This window comes from Carassius gibelio, chromosome B3 (genome assembly GCF_023724105.1).
Source record: "Carassius gibelio isolate Cgi1373 ecotype wild population from Czech Republic chromosome B3, carGib1.2-hapl.c, whole genome shotgun sequence".
NCBI classification, from domain to species: domain Eukaryota; kingdom Metazoa; phylum Chordata; class Actinopteri; order Cypriniformes; family Cyprinidae; genus Carassius; species Carassius gibelio.
The window spans coordinates 21576875-21597097 of NC_068398.1; the positions used below are offsets into that span (position 1 = coordinate 21576875).

General features: G+C 38.5%; 3 protein-coding genes across 24 annotated transcripts in view; all 3 read right to left on the reverse strand.

The window, feature by feature from the left end:
* Positions 1-95: 95 nt before the first annotated feature.
* On the reverse strand, positions 96-4853 carry LOC127953685 (60S ribosomal protein L27). Its single transcript, XM_052552952.1, has 5 exons — positions 4772-4853; positions 4229-4311; positions 3986-4155; positions 2854-2964; positions 96-187 (listed from the first exon to the last, which is right to left on the reverse strand). Exons 2-5 carry the CDS (start codon positions 4307-4309, stop codon positions 139-141), a joined length of 411 nt encoding a protein of 136 aa, XP_052408912.1. The 5' UTR covers positions 4310-4311; positions 4772-4853; the 3' UTR covers positions 96-138.
* Positions 4854-5634: 781 nt separating this feature from the next.
* Positions 5635-11625, reverse strand: LOC127953644 (RUN domain-containing protein 1). Its single transcript, XM_052552887.1, has 5 exons — positions 10912-11625; positions 9362-9520; positions 9035-9233; positions 8223-8318; positions 5635-8137 (listed from the first exon to the last, which is right to left on the reverse strand). Exons 1-5 carry the CDS (start codon positions 11290-11292, stop codon positions 7266-7268), a joined length of 1707 nt encoding a protein of 568 aa, XP_052408847.1. The 5' UTR covers positions 11293-11625; the 3' UTR covers positions 5635-7265.
* Positions 11626-12562: 937 nt separating this feature from the next.
* The window catches only part of grna (granulin a), a 28012-nt gene continuing 20351 nt past the window's right edge, over positions 12563-20223 (reverse strand). For 6 of the 22 annotated variants that reach the window (XM_052550951.1, XM_052550945.1, XM_052550949.1 and 3 more), the window contains 7 exons: positions 18324-18477; positions 18125-18216; positions 17767-18006; positions 15434-15709; positions 14341-14583; positions 14012-14260; positions 12563-13412 (listed from right to left, as the gene is read on the reverse strand). In XM_052550951.1, the coding sequence (XP_052406911.1) occupies positions 13260-13412; positions 14012-14260; positions 14341-14583; positions 15434-15709; positions 17767-18006; positions 18125-18216; positions 18324-18477 (1407 nt within the window). In that variant the 3' untranslated portion in view covers positions 12563-13259. Of the gene's footprint in view, positions 13413-14011; positions 14261-14340; positions 14584-15433; positions 15710-17766; positions 18007-18124; positions 18217-18323; positions 18478-19733; positions 19826-19930; positions 20085-20223 lie in introns of all 22 variants that reach the window. The other 16 variants (XM_052550934.1, XM_052550933.1, XM_052550935.1 and 13 more) reach the window with 9 other exon arrangements.

Here is a 20223-nt window from a genome sequence, read left to right on the forward strand (position 1 = left end):
ACGCATCAAGCAATATATGAAATAAATTGAAAGACTAATATCATGAGTAATACAAGATAATAATCTAAAACCAACAGAAATAAGGCAAGGACCACTTTGTGAGATTTTTACAGATTTATTTGTGAAACCAATGAAAACTTAGAATCGGAGCTTCTGGAAGAACCATTTGTTCTTGCCTGTCTTGTATCTGTAGAAGAGAACATTCACTTATCAACACATGCAGGACAATACATGCTTATCATACTGAGAGTATCAAAGCAAATAGAATGTACAGTGCCCAAGAAGATCAAACTGTTCCTACAGTCATCTCTCTGAACACAAGTCAGCATGTGGGTTTCAACTAGGGGTGCAACGGATCATAGATGACTCGTACGGTTCGGCACGCTTGCGGTTTGTGGATTACCGGTTACATTTAACCATCATATAAAGTTTTTCGTTTGCATGTGTTTTTTTTTTCCTGCCAATTTACCCATTCAAACCATTTTAAACCATTAGAGCAAAAGAGCATGCACACGCTTTTCTTCCACTTTTCTTCCGCACACATCCGAATCAAGCACACGCAGAGAAACAGAGAGGAACGATGCACACAGATTGATTCATCATTCACTCTCTTTGAGCGGAAACATACACAGTTATATTAAAATACCCATTTTGGCAAGTATTCTGGTAAACACAGTCAGTAATGTCTTAAGTGAACTGAAACAGCTGAGAAAGCAAGCAGATGTGTGTCAGTATATTAGGTATGTGCATTCGGTCTTAAAGAGACAGCAGCCTATACACAAATCTGCCGCAAACTCTATGGGCGCAGCCATCTTCCTTGCCGCCATTTCTGCGTGCCTGCGAAGTGTGACGGTGTGACACTTGCCGGTGCACTCTAATGACATTTCAATGAAAGCGGATCCTGCTCATTAAAGAAAATGGTGAAAGGGAACATTGGGTAGATGATGTCAGGCAGTGGCCAAAACTTACTGATAAAGGTCATTTATTGACAACATAGTGTAATAATGTGAAAATATGTAATGAAATTAAGTGTATTAATTGATGACAACAAAACCAAACGCTGTCATTACTAGCTGTGTTGCTAATATGTTCAACAAGCTTCATAAGTTTCAAATACCTATTAGGCCATCCTTAAAAATATTATTGTTATGTGTTTATAATATCAGTTATATAATTTATAATATCCAACCGACCCAATTAATATTTTTTTCCCCCTTTTAGTCAGAACGACTTTTTACTCTTCAGACAACTAATACAAATGCAATAAAATGTGAGACACACGCAATTGACGCTCTCTCACACCACACATCCATTTTCCCACGCACAGAAAAATCGAAGCAAAGAGGACACGGAGACCGACAGACTAGACAGAGCAGGTTACTTATGATAGAAAAAAAAAAAGCCTCAGCTCTTAGGCCGGTGACACACTGGATGCGTGGCGCAAGCGTCTCAGCCGGGTGGCGTGTCGGTTTTTAATTCGGCTCCCATGTTAACAGGTTAGAGCTTACAGACCGCCTGTGTGAGACGCGCGTCTCAGGCGCGGCTCGAGCCGCACGGAAAACGCTTGCATGCTAGAAATAGAACCGACGCCTATTTTTACCGCGACACGCGCGGGTGTTGGAAGCTTTTCCAGGCAAAATATAATAGGAAAATGTGTTTAAATGTCATTTTGTACACAAATACATATGAATTCCTGATATTTTGATATTTGAAATTCTATAGGTTGACATAAATTCAGATATAAATGTAATTTAAAAAATAAATAAATTATCGATTTTCAAATATTGCACCTGTCAAACATAATCTATTTCGCCGTCAATACTTTTGACGGTGTCCTTTATCAGTAGGCATAGGTGTAGGTGTGTAAAAAAAAAGTATGTATTGTTGTAATGAAGACATGAGCCTGGTCTGTCAACGGTCTCCCTCTACAGCAGCAGCGCGCCAGCGCCGCGTCAGGCACGCTTCTGGTGTGTAAAGACACAGAATCCGCCACGCTTCTGGGACGCTTCAGACACGCGGTGCTCACGCCACGCAGCCAGTGTGTCACCGGCCTTAGATTGTCAATTTTATTATGAAATACAAACAATAAATACGATAAATTTACAAAACTCCGTTCGTAAATTTCACAAGCGGTTTTATTCCAGGCCTGTAGTTTTGTGCTGTTGTTAAAACAGCCAACCACACAACACGCTCTTCCCGGCATCACTGGACAGTATACGTTCTAAAAAAACTACATAAAAAAATAACGTTTCGTACAGCTAACATCTGCTACAGCCGCCTACAGGACCAACAAGCTATTTCTGCTACTTCCTTAGCAGCAAGGCATGCAGTAATGGCGGCGCTGCTTTACTTCCGTGTTTTGCCGGATTAGTGTATAAATACCTGCTTCTGTCTGCTATATTTAACTTATGCAGTGAAGAACACTATTGTGTTATTTTACAATTATTACATTTCCACACCTAAATACTAGTGTCACTGCCTTTACTAGTAACTAGGGTGTATTCATCCATGCATGTAATTTGTCATTAGTTTATTTCATTAATTCATTAGTGCAGCATGTAGTTTAAGCTGTGGCCAAGAAGCACTTGAAACCTTCAGTAATTATTAAAAAGCTAACTTTTTTCGCTGATCAGAAAATGATCCGATCCGTTGCACCACTAGTTTAAACCCACAAGACTGAGTAAACTTGACAACACTTTTTCTGCATCAAACATATGTCTACACACTACACTGCAATGAGACGTTTTTATGAAGTTTTAATTAGTCCTTAACGTAACATGTAAGCATTAACAATCAAAAATTTTCAATTTAATTGTAAAATTGAGTAGTCAAGATCCGATGATAAAAACATACCTCTCCTCAAACTTAACCTTGGCCTCTCTCCTGGCTTTGCGCTTCAGGGCAGGATCCCTGAAAACATCCTTGTTGACAACAGTTTTGTCCAGAGGAATATCAACAGAGTATCTGGGGAAAGATGATACATTAACTAGATAAATATACATAATTTAATCAGTAGACATAACTCAGCTTTTGTGATTAGTTAAGATATTGAGTTCTTTATATTCTAACAAATAAAGGTAATCACTAAAGCTTTTGAAAATCCCAATATATAAATCCCAATTATTATACAAATAAGTATATTTGGCACACAGGAGATGACAGACAGGGAAACTCATTCACCATTTCATTGGTGACAGCACATCATTCCGCCAAACATCTCCTTTTGTATGTTATGTGGATAATAAACAAAAGGTATGTGATACGATGTTTTATTGTTGGATAATTTTATTCACAAAAGTCTCTCTTAAAATATGTTACAAGCAGAGCTCATGCAAACATCCACATCGCTGTAATCAGATGTGTTTTTTTTAGCTGTACAAAACTGCTGCTTGATACTGCAAATTGGAGTGTCATACCTTATTATTTCTTTGTATTATCTTCATCAATAGTTCAACTACACAAAGATAATAATAAAAACCATAACTCAACCTGAATCAGTCATCAAACACTGTGTCTATATACACGCTACTGTTCAAAGTTTAGGCTCAGCAGGGCTTTCTTTGGAAAACAGTGCTTTTATTCTTCACGTTCTCATTCAAGTGATCAAATCACAAAGACATTTTCATTTACTTTCCATTCATTGAAAGAATTCCAAAACAAAATGTCAACAACTATTTCCAAAACTGACAATAAGTAGTACTTCTTGAGCAGCGAATGATTTCTGAAAGATCATGTGACACTGCAGACTGGAGGTAATGATGCTGAAAATTCATTCCCCACTGGGAATGGGTAACAAATATCTTTCTGGATACTTTAGATCGGTCGTGTGGGCCCTGTGTCTCACCTGGCTACCCGTTGCCAGCAATACTACTCAGAAAGTTGCCCTGTGTAACATCTGCCTTACTCTGAAAACATCTGTCAATTCTAATACGGAAGCTGTATGAAGATGTGCACAGACTCCTCTGACTGTTCAGGATCTACATACCTGGTTGGCATCAGGTGGTTGTAGTTGAACACCTTCACGAAGGCCTTGATCTTGGACCTCTTGGCAATCTTCTTCTTGCCCATGGTTGTGGTGACTTTCCGAGGGTAGCGGTCGATGCCTGCGACCAGAGCGTGGCTGTAAGGACGGTCCGAGGTGCCATCATCAATGTTCTGAAGAGAGCACAACAGTGTCAGCACACACACTCAACACGACTCACATCACACCGTGAAATACTGAAGATACCTTGACGATCACAGCTTTGCGTCCGGCGTAGCGTCCAGCCAGGACCATCACCACCTTACCAGGCTTCATAAACTTGCCCATGTCTGAAAAACATTAATTATTATATGACATGTGGACTGCAAATCTCCAGAAGCACAGATCTGAAATGTAAGCTGTATCTTCTGGGCAACACGTTTATAAAATACGATCGGTCTTAACATAGCATTGTGCTAAATGATAAATAAATGGCTGTATGGAGACGATCACGGAATAACAAATAAACTTTATTTGATCGGGTTCACATATTGCTTCTTGCACAGGTGTAAAATTAATAATAATACACGTATTCGCTCGTGGACGGGGACAGGAAGGCGATCCTGTCTGAAGCAGGGAGACGTAGGGAACTCTAAACCTATCATCATCTCATGCACACGGAATATTCAGACGATAAACACTTTCAGAGCTCGACAGGGATACTCGCTCTATAAGCAGCGTGAAAGGAAGCCCTCGGGTTTTATTTCTTTATCGATGTTCACGGATTGTTTTCTCATATCTGACACTTACTGATGGTGCTCTATGGCCGACGAGATCGGGAAAGGAAGTAGAACGGGCGAGCGTGACCCTTGACACTTACGGCGAGTGACGTACTTCCGTCGATTTGTTCTACGGAGTGCACACCACTGATCTATGCCTTTTTCCTTTGCCTATGTTTTTATACAGTCTATGGTTTCTTCACATTTTTTATTTCCTAAGCAAGTGTTCAATATCTATAAATATCTATTGCTCTCTCTCTCTCTAAAATGTCTCTTCATTTCCCTGCTCTTGTACATTTTGTACAAAAAAGTAAGCAACAGTAACTTTACGTGTAAGTAAGGTGTTGATTTGAAAAGTTCAAAGAAAAAAAATACGTAATAAAGCGTAAATGTCATCATATTATTTTCATGAAACTTTAATTATTGTTTGAATGTAAATGTATTTCTGTAGCCATTTGATTAAAAAAAAAAAACCTCGCGTTTATGATAGTGTATTGGCTATTTAAAATAATAATAATAATTAAAAAATACGCTTAGTGTACTTTTATTAATTTCTTGTCATTTTATTCTATTTTAATTATATATTTCTTCATTTAGTGTTCTGCATCTTGCTGCCTCAATTCAAATTCAGAAATCCAATTAGAATTTCTTGTGATTATAATTCTAAATCCTTAATTTCACATTCAATTTACAGTTCTAGTTTTCAGAAATACAAAAATGCAAATGAAATTGAATAGAAGACAAATCTCAGTTAAATTCTGACTAACATGAAATTGAATAAAAACTTACAACTATAACCACAATTACTACTATTAATATAAATATAAAATAAAATTACATCTTCTATAAAAGAGAGCTGAAGAGAAGAGAGAAAAAGTAAATGTGACCCACTCATAGAGCATTCGGAACATTTAATCCATGAAATTACTGAAAAGAGACCATCACAACATCCAAAAACGATGGCACAAATTTTATAAAAGGGAATGTAATTGACCCAGATTTGAAATCACTAGTGAAATAATTGATAGTCTATTTCTTTCTAAGAAGAGGTACAAAGACAATAATAATTTCTTAAATAGATTTGATAGAACAAAACAAACAAATAGACATCAAAATAGGCCCAAGCATGTATTCAAACTGATATATTACTATAAAAAAGAAGAAAATAAAGGAAAGAATGGGGTGGGGGAGACTACATTAAATAAGGGTTAGCTAAGCAGCCTTAATAAATGCATCACAACCATTCCTCCATATTCTAATGCTGCAGAGAAATACACAGAGTACAGATTCCATTTCCATGATATGGGGTAGCAGACAGTCCCTTCTTACTTGATGAACGTATCAGTGAATCAGTATTCAGAGTGGTTTAAGGAACCTGGAATCAGATCAGCTACAGTAGCACGATACAATCCCAAGGATTGTACATTCAATATTTCAGAACAGTAAACAAGGATTGACAAAGCACAGAAACGGCAGGTTTTCAAGCAGAGCCTCTGAATGCTGGCATTGCAAAACAGGCCATAAATAATTCAGTCAGTTCCAATGCACAGCATATCAGACACATATTCAGCAAATGACCTCATTTCATTCAGTTCACATGCTGTTCATGTCCTCCGGCGAGCGGGCAGCACGACAACAAAGATGCAGTTTTCTACAATCATTTTTAAGGTGTCACCTGGCTGGAAGGGCCAGGCTGTGGAAAGGAGTTAGGGAGAGAGAAGTGGTTTTCCAGTGATTTACAAACACTAATGAACATCTTTTTGTTTGTTCAGAATGACCTGAGTGTGTTGCTTGACCTAAGAAAGATGCAATAAAACAATGAACCAGTGATATGTGCTATGCCACTGTTTGAAATGCAATGACCCTTAATAATGCAACTGTAATCCAATCTTTAATTAAAACATCCTATGATTTGTCTGTGAACCACTGTAAAATAATGTAGTACAAGCTCAGAAAATGAGGGCATTTGGCTACATAAATTTAGAACCAAAAAAGATTAGTCACTATTTTGTCACTGTGTGTGTGTGTAGAATATGTTATATAGATACTGTAGTGCTGTAGATCTCAAACATTTGCAATGGCCCTTGAAAAGACTTCAAGTAATAACTCATTCTTCTACATAGTGGCTGATTTTGGTAAAAGCTTAGCATAACAAATCCATTCAAAGGTAATGTAGAGGCATTTACTCAGGGACACTAAACAGAGCACATTTCCTTTGTGTTGTGACCCATGCAGCATATTAAAACCTGCCTTCATCATCATCCTCTTCAGCAACAGCAACAGACCCAACGGAGTCTCAAGAAAGTGCACAAGTTGCTTCATTTCCAATTTTTAATTCCAGTGTACTTGTTGATCTGGGAGCATCTTTTAAGTTGATTGAAATTAATTTTATATATAATGTTGTTAGTGTTATTTCTATTAGTGTTAATAGTGTTATTTTTTATATATATTTTTTAAGATTATGAGGGTTGGGATGGTTATCCCTTTTCCCTCAACCCAACAAAATTCCCATTTATTTATTTTGCTTAGAATGCATCTTTGATGTTTTTAAGCTGCCTGACAGCCAGATCTACAGGAAGGCTGAATTTGAGATGGCTGAGGTGGCCCAAGATACGCAGGGCACCTTCGAAGCCCGTCTGGGCCATGTAGCTCCAGGGCTGGTAGTGTGAGTGGATGAGTGTCCCAGACTTACACAGCAGGTTGAGCCAGGACACAAGCCTCTGTTCATTGAGCGCCATGCACACCAAGGCCTTAAACTCAGAGTCTGCGCTGCGCTTGAATCGCCCATGCTCTTTAAGAACCGTATGGATGGCCCATAACAGAGACTGCTTGGGTGTGACCGTCACAGGACCGTCCCCTACAGGTAAACTGAAGGACTGAGAGAGCTGGCGGGCGGGCGATTCCACAAACGCCTGGCCATTTTTGGAATGATAGTACTTGACGAAAAGTTCCCAGGGATGCAGGCTCTCGGGAGAAGAGCTGAAGGGCAGCAGGCAAGAAATGGGGGCAAGGACCAGGCTCATGCCTTGAGAAGGAGCGTAGAGTCCGTGGGCCAGTAGGTCCCGGAGCGCCAAGGCCAGTTCTTTACGCACAGAAGCGGTGAGTTCGTCCCGAGGTCCTCCAGGCGTCAGACAGGCAGAGTAGCTGACCACGTGTTCGTCCTGAGAGCTGGGCTGCTGGCGGGAGGCTTGCAGGCGTACACGCTCCACGGCTCCTTCAAGTTTCTGCAGCAGGGGGCCGAAATCTTGAGCCTCGCCACCCTGAGACCACATGTTCTGGGGCATGTGACCCGCGGCACATCCGAACTGACTCAGAGCAAAGATCTGCAGCACCGCTAAGGCTCTCTGGATCAGCTGAAGCCCGGTTTCCCGCATCCTCTGGGCCTGTTCGGGATCCACTTTGGAAAGAGAGAAGGGATTTAAAGTTACACGTCCGAGCTGTAGAATCAAATGTAAAATTATTATGAAGTGAAGTATAATTACCTCGCTTCATCCCTCCAGTGGCTCCAGTGTTTGGTCCGGCAGCACGGGCCTGTTGGCTCTTCACACCATCATTTAACAGAGGGTTCCCCACTTCATCTGAACGGAGCAAGATCAGGATGGTAATCTAGTTGTATTTATATTGCTCCAAATAGCCACATCAAACTTAAAGCACAGAAAACCAGTACAGTGGGCTCTGCAGATAGTGGCATAAAGCCTAATGATATTCACTACTGTTCACTACTTTATTGATATATGATACTTTAATTTAAGAAATATACATTAAACAGAGCAACAACAATCTTTAAACAATTGTTTTGTAAAAAAATAATAATAATAAAGCCACACAACTTTTAATATTTAAAATATTTAATATTGTTTCCAGAGCACCAAATCAGCATTTAAGAATTTTTTTCTGAACCAATGAGGATTAATATTAAGAAAATATTCTCGAACACAAACTTGAACTGAACTGGCTCAACAATTGAGTCGTTTCATATTTGATGAACTTTGCAACACTGACACTGTTATTAAACTGAATTGATTCAACACTGAAGCTGAATTAAGTTAGATAATGACACTATTGTCTGCAGTAGAGCTACTTTATAGCCGAAACTTCATTTGGTTCATAAATGATGAACATAAACAGTTATTTTTCTGTTTATTACTGTGAAGCTGCTTCGAAACATTCTGTATTACAAGACTTGCTTAAAAAGTAGTGCTGCAATTCAGCTTTGACATTCTAAGATTTTAAAACAGTAATTGTTCAATTGTAATAACATCACATTTACTGTAATTGAGATTGACATCCTCACCCTGTATGAAGTTAATGAACATCTCCAGGTCTCTGATCTGGGTCTTGAGCTGCTCCACCAGCTGCTCTTTGACTCGAGCCGGGTTGACTATCTGAGCTATAGCCGCGTCCACTCTCTGTCGCAGCTCCTCTGGAGTGAGGTTCCCAATGTCTTCATTCAGATTCACATCCAGCTTCTTAATCAGCTCATCAATGATCACCTACATTACAGCATTGAGGTGGACAGACACTAAATCAAATGTCCAAACAATGGTTTTAAGGGGAATTACTTTGACCGATAAATCTTCAGAATGACGTCAGCAGCATGAGAGTGTATTATCAGATGTACCTTCTGTCTCTCCATGACCACAGACTGAGGCAGGGAGTCATAGCTGCCCTCCTGGTAGGCGAAGCGCTCCAGGTCATCAAGCTGAGTCTTCAGCTGGAGAATCAGCTCCTTCTGCTTCTTTCTCTGAGCTTCCAAGCGTTCCCTCTTCTCTCTTTCACTCTGCATATTATAAAAACACAAACACAGAGTCAAAGAAGCTTTAAAAAGTGTTTACATTGCAGCTAGCTGAACATTTTTGCATATGCTCTGGTGAAGGATAATGAGATTTTAATTAGTTTGCTCCATTTGGTTTAGCTTTGCTTATCCAGAAATGCAAAGCCATTCAGAATGGCTATACACACACACAACACAGTTATAGTTTAACTACAGTCCTGTTAAGCTTGAATGTTTGAGCCTCCGGGGAACAAAAATGTAACTGATTAATATAAAAAAGAAAAAGAGACTGAACAAAAGCCAACCAAGTATTAACTCTTATCATATCAGGAATACTTAAAGTAAACACTGAAGATTAAAGAAAGACTGCACAAGGGTCATGTGCATAGTACTCACCAATTTATCCTGCAAGCAAAGAGTGCAGAGGAGGAAATAAAAAGAAAGCAATGCATTTTAATGGCAGTAACAAGATGCTCCAGCAGGAAGAAATACAAGGGGAAAGTGATGGGAGCGTATTGTTACAGGAACTTTTTGAGGTCTATTGAAGAATTCAAGGCTTACTGAAAATAAAAACAACACTGATGACACTGTGGATCAGATGTTTTGTCAAATAGGGGACCACTGAAAAGTTTAGATATATATAAAATAATAATAATATTATATATATATATATATATATATATATATATATATATATATATATATATATATATATATTTCAAATACATGTGATCTACATCAGGGCTTTTCAATATTTTAGACACCACAGGCCCCAAACATGATCATCTTCAAGTGAGGGACCCAATCCTATAATTTAGAAGACATTACATAGTTAAAAAAAAAGACCCAAATTACACTGTGGACAAATAGTTATTTGGAAAATATTTACCCTCTGTTTACTCTCTGTTGAGTTACATTATTACTTTTTCTACTCATTATATCACTGTACTGTTGGATGTATTATTTATTTGCTTAGTTTGGTCAAAAATGTTAGTTATAATAATATAAGATTATTATAACTAACATTTTGATCATGTTTGGGGCCTGTGGTGTCTAAAATATTGAAAAGCCCTGATGTAGATCACATGTATTTGAGACCGTTTCAGGCCATTCTCCTTACGAAGCACTTGTTTTGAGTCATATTTGAGATTTGAGAAGCCTGTTTGCTGGTCTAAGCTAACTTGAAGTGGTCTAGCTGGACCCCCAGCCTGGCCATGCTGGTAATATCTGGATTGCCAGCTGGTTTCACAGCGCCCAAACACCTTCAAAAGACTAGCAGGACTATGACCAAACTGAGAGACCAGGTCTTGGGTTTTGGGAGATCTTGTTTTTTTTTACTATGTTTTGTTTGTTTCTGCAGAGTAGAGATCATTATGACAGAAATCAACGGAACTCACAGCGTTTTCCAGCATCTGAGCATCCTGTGCCCTGCAGCCTATAACATGAGGACATCCTTTGAAAGCAAACTCCTCGAGCTCCAGCAGCATCCTCTCTTTCTCGTCGCTCTGCGCGTGGACGATCTGTTTCAGCCGAAACTGCACTTGAGCGAAGTGAGACGTTAATGCGAGGAGCGACGAGTTCAGCTGCTCCTGCTCATCCTCCAGCTTCCTCAGCCTGGACACCAGGTCTGCATCGCCGGACGACACAGAGACAGCCCGTGTGCCCCTCTTCCACTGCTCATCCTCCGGGCTGGCCACGGCCCCCACCGGCGCCCAGCGCTCCCCAGCTTCCGCGAAGGCAGCCTCGCTGTCGGAAGTGGACAGATCCTCCGTCGACATGTGATTGATAGTTGAGGCAGACAGCCTGGCTGTCCTTAAACCGAAAACAACCTCGACCAACTTAATCGACGCGCAACTATTTTAACGTGAATTCAGAATAGACGCAGCCGTCGCTTTAGCAGGTGCAGCGCAGTGTAACACTCACGTCTTCAGAAAACATTGCAACGTAATCGAAACGACTGAGATCTTGAGGCAACGTGGAACCAACTCACCAGAGTTCCAACGAACGCGTCGTTCTATCAATATGTTCTATGTATCAACGAATGCACGGGCAGGATGTTTACGTCAGTGCGTCATGACGTCAGATAAACGCACACAGTTAAACCGAGGGCTTTGCACTTTGTTGAGCGTTTCTGTCCATATTTACTCTTCCTTCCATATTGTCTGTGTGTTTGTTTTAACGCAACGCCCTTAGTGTCAGTGGGTTGGACTGCGTGTCAAACACACCTTTGACTGTTCTGACCTGACCCAGCACAGATTTCCATCATGGCACGATCGACCAGGGGTGCGTTCCAAAAGCATCGTTTGCTAACTATGGTCGCAAGTTCTGTTGAACAAATGAACTTGCGACAATAGTTGACCTTCGGGAAACTAACCTCAGGTTGATTTGGTAGATCCCAACTGCAGCAAGTGACAGTTGAAGGATTCTTGGTCAGTTATATGGGATTTCTGATGCCCTCTGCCTGCTATGAGTTAGTTGCTGTTGTGCCAGTTTTTTTTTTCAATTGTCCTTATTTTCCGGGTTCTTTCTTATTAATCTGCATAATAATCAACTTAAAATCTGGTGTACTGTTCTTAGTTTGTCTCTAAATTCTGGTTAACTTGTCTTAATTTGTCTCTAACTAAGTAAGACAAACAAATAAGCTTAGGCTGGTCTGTTCTTTCTTTTTCTTTCTTTCCAATTACCCAGAAAATTACAGCCTAAGTTGTTTATACAGACAAATTTCATGAAAGATTAATGCCTTTATGGATTTGTTTTTACTTTTAAAAATTACATTCCCCACAAAAGGAGTGGTGTGAAACCGGAATTAAATGGTGAACTGGTTGATCCGTCACAGCACATGACATTTCTACCTTAATTCTAACCTACAACCTTGATTTTGAGAAAAAAAATGGACATGGTATTTTTCCTTTGTATTTGTATTTTTTTTTTTTTTATAAAATACAAAATATCATATTTAAAAATATTCTAATTAATGCAAATTTGAAATAAATTGAATACATTTGAATTTGGATACATTTGAAAGAGAAAAGAAGGAGCACAATACAATTTCCTTTTATCTCTCTTTTATTTCTCTTTTAGAGCTGACAAGATTTCAGATTGGCCACATTTTTACTTCAGAAAACTTTTTGTAATCTGTCACAATTCTCAATCAATATAACCAGCATTTAAATCAATAAAAAAAGACAATTATACAAATCATGGTAAAAAAAAAAAAATCAAGATCCTGAAATAAGGAAGTTACACAGAAAAGGTGATGTTTGCTATCTGAAGAGATTCATTTAATATGTTTCCTTATCCTGGGCAAATGTGTCATAATCATAAGACTGCACGATGTCAAGTCTGAACAAATGTAACCTATAAATCTTTGAGGCCTGTGGTATTAATTTGTACATGCCAAGTTAAAATGAATTAAATCCAGCCACTAGAGGTCATCTATGCTTCAGTATGTGTTACATCTTTCCATCCTTCCATAGTCAAATAATTCTTCAGATAAAACTGAGCAGGAAACTATGCACAGCTATGAACAATGTACACTTTACAATAATGACACCTTCTTAAAATGTACAAATGGCTTAGTGGATAAAATGTAGTTTTACTGATAGACAATGGAAACATATTAGCCATCATAGTCAGCTCTAATGAAACTGCAAAAAATCAGCCTTTGCATTAAACTTTCTGATTAGCTTTAATTAGTACTTTGATAAATGTAAAATTTTTATTTTATATTTTTATAAATCTTTTTTTATAGAGTAATAGCTCGATTATTTTTGGAGAAGAACACCCTCCAGTTGTCCCAGTTGTTCCAGTCAAAGCCTACAGCTGAAGTACAAGTTCCACCCGCGCCACATTTGTATCCAGCAGGGCAGCAGTGTTTCATATCGTCACAGCACACGGCCTTTAGAGACAGCGATAACAAAGGAAAGAAAGGAGTAAGAGAAAGTACAAGGACAAGAATAGATTAACATTACTCTTTGACCAGCATTTAAAGTGACAGAAAAGTCAACAGAACTGAAATCACAGGACAGTGTGCTCATTTCCATGAACATATTAGTTAATTCTTCCATACAACTATTATGCACTGGAACTCTAAACTGACATCTTTAACCCATTAACTTCTTCAAATGAATTTTATAATATTGGACCTATACTATTAAAAAAGTTTCAACTATTTGTGTGTGTATAATGAAGCTCATTGGTGTTCAAAACAACATCAGAGCCCAATGGTTTTTATTGTAAGGACAAAAAAATATAGAACCAAAATATCTCCTTTTGTTTTCCCCCAAAAAAAGAAACCTTGGAACAACGTGGGGGTGAGTAAATGATGGTTTAATACTTTACCTTTGAAGATCTGCAACTAGTTTCAAGTAGGTATGTGCTTGCAAAAATATTTGAATGTGTTTTTCTTCTTGTTTTATGCTTAAAATAACACACAAATAACTTCGCTAATGGTAAAAATGAATTTCTGGGTAAAGGTTTTATTGTTTAATGCATTACCTTTGGGGATGGGCAACAGCCCCAGGTGGTCTTGGAGGTTGGACAACATGTCTCACTGTCTTTGCAATTATGTCCACCTCCACACTGAATGTCATTTTCTGTGACGCTCGACTGTGGCTTTTGGTCATCAATGTGGGCAAGTGGGACTTTTTCCACATGCAGCCAGCTGGTTTTTATGCAGGAGCGTCTACGCAGGTCACACCTGTAGCCTTTGGGACAGCAGTGCTCCTGGTCTGGGCAGCAAACAGCCTAGGGCATAGAAGAGGTGCATTAAATCTATTGAACATGAGTAGATTTTCTGTAGCCAGTCCATACACACATATTCTTACCTCAGGAAGAGGGCAGCAGCCCCATTCTCCCGTGGACAGATGGCAGCAGGTCGAGTCTGCAGAGCAACTCATCTGCTCATCGCACTCAACAGCGCCGAGATCCAAGCTTGGTGCCGGTGTGCTTTGAGCAGACATTTTATTGTACCAGGGGATCACCACATCTCCCCTGATGCAAGACACCCTGGTCACATCACACTTATAGTTAGCCGGACAACAGTGTTCCCCATCTGTGCAACATACAGCCTGAGAAAAAAGAAAATGAGAAAAACATATGAAAAACATATGGGCAATCTGACCTTCACAACATGCTCTGTGTGTTTCAAAATTTGCAAAACAAATTACATATAGCCTATTTCCATATAAAAGTGTTTGTGGGCAGTAAGACTATTTTAATCTTTGTGAAAGTCTTTTATTCTCACCCAAATGTGTTTATTTCATAACAAATGCAGTAAATGTAATTTAGTTTATTTCTGTGATGGCAAAATTCTTTTTTCATTTTCAGCCATAACTCAGTGTCACATGATCCTTTAGAAAATCATTCTGATACGCAGAGTTAATGCTTGAGAAACATTTCTTCTTATTATCAGTTGAAAATGTTGTGCTCCTTAATATTTTTGATAATCATTATTATTATTATTATTATTATTATTTTTACGATTCTTAGACCTCCACAGAACAGCATTTATTTGATATAGAAACCTTTATGTAACATTTTAAATGGCTTTACTGTGTAAAATGTCTTTTGATCAACTTAAAGCATCCTTGTTGAATAAAATTATTCTATATAATTTCTTAAAAAAAAGTAAAAAAAAAAAAATTTGATTTTTAAACAATATTGTACTTGGTGTCTGTTTTCGAGTCAGTAAGGACTGTGCTGCACGCACACGGAAGTAACTGGAACTATAAACACACTTTAAAACAAAGGGCCTTCTCAGTAGATAAACTTGAATAGATTCAATATCATGATGATACAACTGGAAAAACAGGTAGTTTAGTAAAACAACAACCTGCAGAACATGGCTCTGGTGAGAATTTAGAAGATGTTTAGCACAAATAAACATCCTTGTGTTATATGTAACTGAATCACACTCACATTAGGCAGAGGGCAACAGCCCCATTTGTTGGTTTTTGCAATAAGACAGCAAGTAGTGTAATCTGGACAGGAAGTTTGTAAATCACACGGGACCCTGCTATTGTATTTCCCCACTTTGTCTTTCACTTCCCTGTGCTGTTTCTGTTCCTCCTTAGTTGAGGGTTGATTAATGTCAGTCATAGGTACAGATGTGGTGTTGCTAGTGCAGGTGAGTGTTACAAAGTCACAAGTGGTGCCGTGTGGGCAGCAGTGGATATGATCCTTACAACACACAGCCTGCAGACAGAGCAACCTGACTTTTAGTTATTTTCTTATGATTTATTCTTTATGATAATATAGACACTATTAGTATGTGATACAACTTGTCTAAAGTAACTTAGTGCCTTTTGGTAGCAAAATACATTTTTAATGGGTATTTATTTATTTATTTCCATCATTAAACAAGATAAAAATACTTGTACCAGAAAATAAAATAAAAATAAATAAATATATATATAATATTAAAGCATCTTTTTCTTTTTTTTAAAGAATCTAATACAAATGTACTAAGGTTATAATAAATACATCATATTTTAAAAAAAAAAATCAGTTTTAAATAAATGCTGTTCTTTTGGACTTTCTACTCAAAGAATACTTTAAAAATGTATCGTATTCCACAAAAAAATTTGTTTATCTGCTTACCCCCAAGGGCATACAAGATGAAGGTCACTTTAGGGCCTTTTGCACCGCTCTAGTTCCAGAACTAAATGTACAGTATTAAAGTACTGGAACGATTTTGTGTGAACTATTTCCCAGCACCATTTAAAGAGTTGCATTCGCACCAAGAGTGTGTACTAGTAAATGATGTTAGCTGGTCGACAGCCATTTTTATTTGTGTGCGATGTTCAACAATGTTAACAAAGAAGAAGAATGTTAACAACAGGAGGATGGAGGACGCTGTGATCGGAGCTGTGTTTTCTGTTGTGTCTAATGGGTTTCACAATAATGGACATGGAATGTCGATATATAAGTTAAGCACTGAAAGAATGGAAAGGAGGACTAAGAGCACTTCAGCGTCCGTCCCTTTATCGCTGTTCATCATACTTGCGAAAAATGTTGACCGAATGTTTACAGTATGTTACAGCATTTTAATTCATGGCAGGTGAGGACATTTTCAAACACATCTGGCCAATCAATGTCTACTTACGTCATGGTTAGTACCAGTTGTGCTGGTTAGACCCTGCTCCAGAGTAGGAGCTAATTTGGTTCTTGAAAAAGGCAGTCCGGTACTAAAATCGCACCTAGTTCTGGTGATATGAAAACACCCAAAAGTGGGTAGTTCCACAGTTAGTTCTGGTACTATGAAAAGGTTCCCTAATTGAGATTGTAGATAGAGTGTCAATGGTCCATTTGAGAGATAGGTGGCGGTAATGCACTTATAAGTCTGCAACCCGCTGTAAAGCAAAAAAGAAGAAGAAGAAGACTCCTCAACGGCCTGCTGTTGAGAACGCGCACAACAGGACGTGCTCAGGAGAGTTCTAACAGTTCGGACATTGTGAGAATCAGAGGTAAAAAAAACTATATAAATACTGTTCAGTTTCTTGCACAGATCGATCGTTTCGCGTCCTTAAACATCACTGTATTGTCACGAGCCTCAGAGTTTAATTTGGTTTTATTTGTTTATGACTTTTTGTTTTGTTTTATTGTATGTTTTAGTCCTGATTCCCATCCACTTACATTATAAGAGTGACAGACTGCAACAGTTTAAGCTAAAAATCTTGGTTTGGGTTCTACTGAAGAAACAAAGTCACCTACATCTTGGATTGCCCTGGGGGTAAACAGATAAACATAAAATTTTCATTTTTTGGTGAACTATCCCTTTAAGCAGTACAACTGTTTCCATAATTGAAAATAATAAGAAAGCAACAAACCACAAACCACAGCATATTTGCATGATTTCTGAAGAATCATGTGACACCGACTTCGCTATCACAGGAATAAACTACCTTTTAAAGTAATTAAAAAATAAAAAACTTTTTAAATTGTATTAGTCTTTCGCTTTAGTACTTTTTTTCTATCAAACAGAGGCACCGTTGGTGAGTGTAAGGGATTTTTTGTAAAGGCAATAAAAAATCTATCTGACCTCAAACTTTCAAGCTATGGGGTAACTCTCTGAAAATAGGTGTTCGACCACTTGGTTTCTCAAATAAATGTTGCTGAGCACTTAAAGAATATCATTGTGAAAGAGGAACTGAGGGACATTACCAAGAGTAATAAAATTCAAAGTTGAAAACTTTTCACATTTGGTTACTCATGCAAGATAAGATTTCTCCTCTGAGAATACTATACTATACCTCAGGCAAAGGACAGCAGCCCCAGTCTCCATCAGTGTTCTTACAGCAAGTGCTGGAATCAGGACAGATGTGATTAGAGTCGCAGTTCACATTCCCAGGTGACCTTTGACCTGCTCTAGGTAGAGCAGGCAGTTTCTCAAACCAAGGCTGAGATCCTGAAGGTTCATCACAAGATCCAGCAGCAACGTTACATGTCGTATCATGTGGACAGCAGTGGATGAAGTCATCACAACACACGGCCTATAGAGAAAATTTAGTTATTATATCAAAATATCTTTCCTTTTGTTCCACAGAAGAAAGAAAGGTTAAAATAATTATTATTCTGTGAATTATTCCTTTAATAGATCAATAGATTTACCTCAGGAAGAGGACAGCAGCCCCATCCTCCTTCTTTATTTTTACAGCATGTGCTTCCATCTGGACAAGATTTGGTGCTATCACAGGTAACATCTGAATACATTGAAGACACAAGAAAAGATAAAGAAAGTTCAAGAACAAATAAAATTTTAGTTTTGTAACATTTGTCTGTGTGTGCTGTATTCAGAGCTTTGATCTACCTTGTGTAACAGCCACATTCTGACTCCTGATCAGTTTGACAGGCAGCTTCTCAAACCAAGGCTGAGATCCTGAAGAGTCCTCACACTTCCCAGCAGCTGTATTACATTTCTTACCATGAGGACAGCAGTGGATGAAGTCGTCACAACACACAGCCTATTGAAAAATTTAATGTACACCTTTAACTTAAAGGTCCTATGACATTTCACTTTCACTTTCTGAGGTTTTAAAGATTAATATGAGTTCCCCTAGCCTGTATATGGTCCCCAAGTTTCTAGAAATTTGAATCGGTGTAAATCGAGATTTTTCTATCTTTCTCTGCCTTTGAGAAAATGGAAGCTCAAACGGGCTGATCTTGAATCTCCTCGTTGTGACGTTGCAACGAGAATTGTTACCTCCCCTTTCTCTGCTTTGCCCGCCCAAATATTTACATATAATTCAGCACAGGCGTTACAAACAGACTTTTATGATATGGATTCGACAGCACCGGCACAAACAGTGAGTAACAGTGATTAATGCCTGATCTGTGATCAGTGATTTCTGATGTGTAGCTAATCATTCAAGTTCACACAGACTTTCTTTCTAAATCGTTTAATACTGTTTATGCATCAGTGAATCAAGCCAGTGACTAAACGATCAACTTCGCGTTGTTTCTCTTAGTAGCATGAAACAAATCTGTTATTTAAATTGTGATTTAACTACAGAGAGCGGTCAAAGAAAGCTCACTTTTTTTCCGGAGCTGTTACACATCGCGAGTATATCTGCACACTTGCCCAAACTGCCGTTACAATGAATGACGCTGTTATGCTGCACAACGGAGCTCTTACTGTATTCATGTGTTTGCTGTTAGCTGTGGTGAAAGCATTTTGTGAGAGAAAACGTGTTGCAATAATGACGAGATCACTGCATCCACGCGATAAACAGACTCTGTCTACTCAATGCTCATCACTGCAGCCTGTCATGTGATGTGGAAAGATCGAACATTTTTTTATATAATCCACACTTCCACGATTCATTAATCTCGACAGCTGTTATTGTAAAAATAAATCTATATATATAACGTTATATTTGAGAGGGGTTCCACATGAACGCAAATCGAATGCAAAGATGTCAGCCAATCACAACAGTTGTGGTTTACTCGGAGTCTCACAGCAGACACGCCCCTTTAAACAGAGCATTCAAGCCAGAGGGCTAATGTCAGGATCTAAAAATGCTTTTTATTTCTAAATTTTAAATGTAAAAATCATACTAACAATATAATTACACCTAAGAGAACATTAAAAAGCATTTAAAGATAAGGAAATGATCCATGTCATGGGACCTTTAATGCAAAACACAACTCTGCAGCACAATTGGTTATATAAGGTTATATAAGATATAATGGTCAAGCTACTTGTCAGTGGGTGAATTACCTCAGGCAGAGGACAGCAGGCCCATCCTCCTTCTTGAGTCTTGCAGCATGTGCTTCCATCAGGACAGGCCGCAGTGTCATTGCAGGGAACATCTGAATGCACCGAAGACACCAGAAACTTTATAAACGCTTCAAGAACAAAGAAAATGGTGGTTGTTTACAGTGTCTGTGTGTGCTGTATTCAAAACTTTGATCTACCTTGTGTAACAGCCACATTCTGACTCCTGATCAGTTTGACAGGCAGCTTCTCAAACCAAGGCTGAGATCCTGAAGGTTCATCACAAGACCCAGCAGCAACGTTACATGTCGTACCATGAGGACAGCAGTGGATGAAGTCATCACAACACACAGCCTATAGAGAAAATGGAGTTATTGTTATCAAAATATCTTCTATTGTGTTCCACAGAAGAAAAGAGGTTAAAGGGGATGTCTAATGCTATGTCATGAAAATAAGTTATTTATAATGCTAAAGAGTTGGATTCTTGTGCTAA

Bases quoted from the DNA above. Each gene is read 5' to 3' on its own strand.
- LOC127953644 (XM_052552887.1), bottom strand. From the start codon at position 11,292: ATGTCGACGGAGGATCTGTCCACTTCCGACAGCGAGGCTGCCTTCGCG. The intron at 9,521-10,911 runs GTGAGTTCCGTT...TATAATATGCAG, and splicing joins CTCAGATGCTGGAAAACGCT to AGTGAAAGAGAGAAGAGGGA. The intron at 8,319-9,034 runs GTGAGGATGTCA...TGCTCCGTTCAG, and splicing joins GTTCATTAACTTCATACAGG to ATGAAGTGGGGAACCCTCTG.
- LOC127953685 (XM_052552952.1), bottom strand. From the start codon at position 4,309: ATGGGCAAGTTTATGAAGCCTGGTAAGGTGGTGATGGTCCTGGCTGGA. The intron at 4,156-4,228 runs GTATCTTCAGTA...TGCTCTCTTCAG, and splicing joins GCAAAGCTGTGATCGTCAAG to AACATTGATGATGGCACCTC. The intron at 188-2,853 runs GTATGTTTTTAT...TCTCTTCTACAG, and splicing joins AAGGTTAAGTTTGAGGAGAG to ATACAAGACAGGCAAGAACA.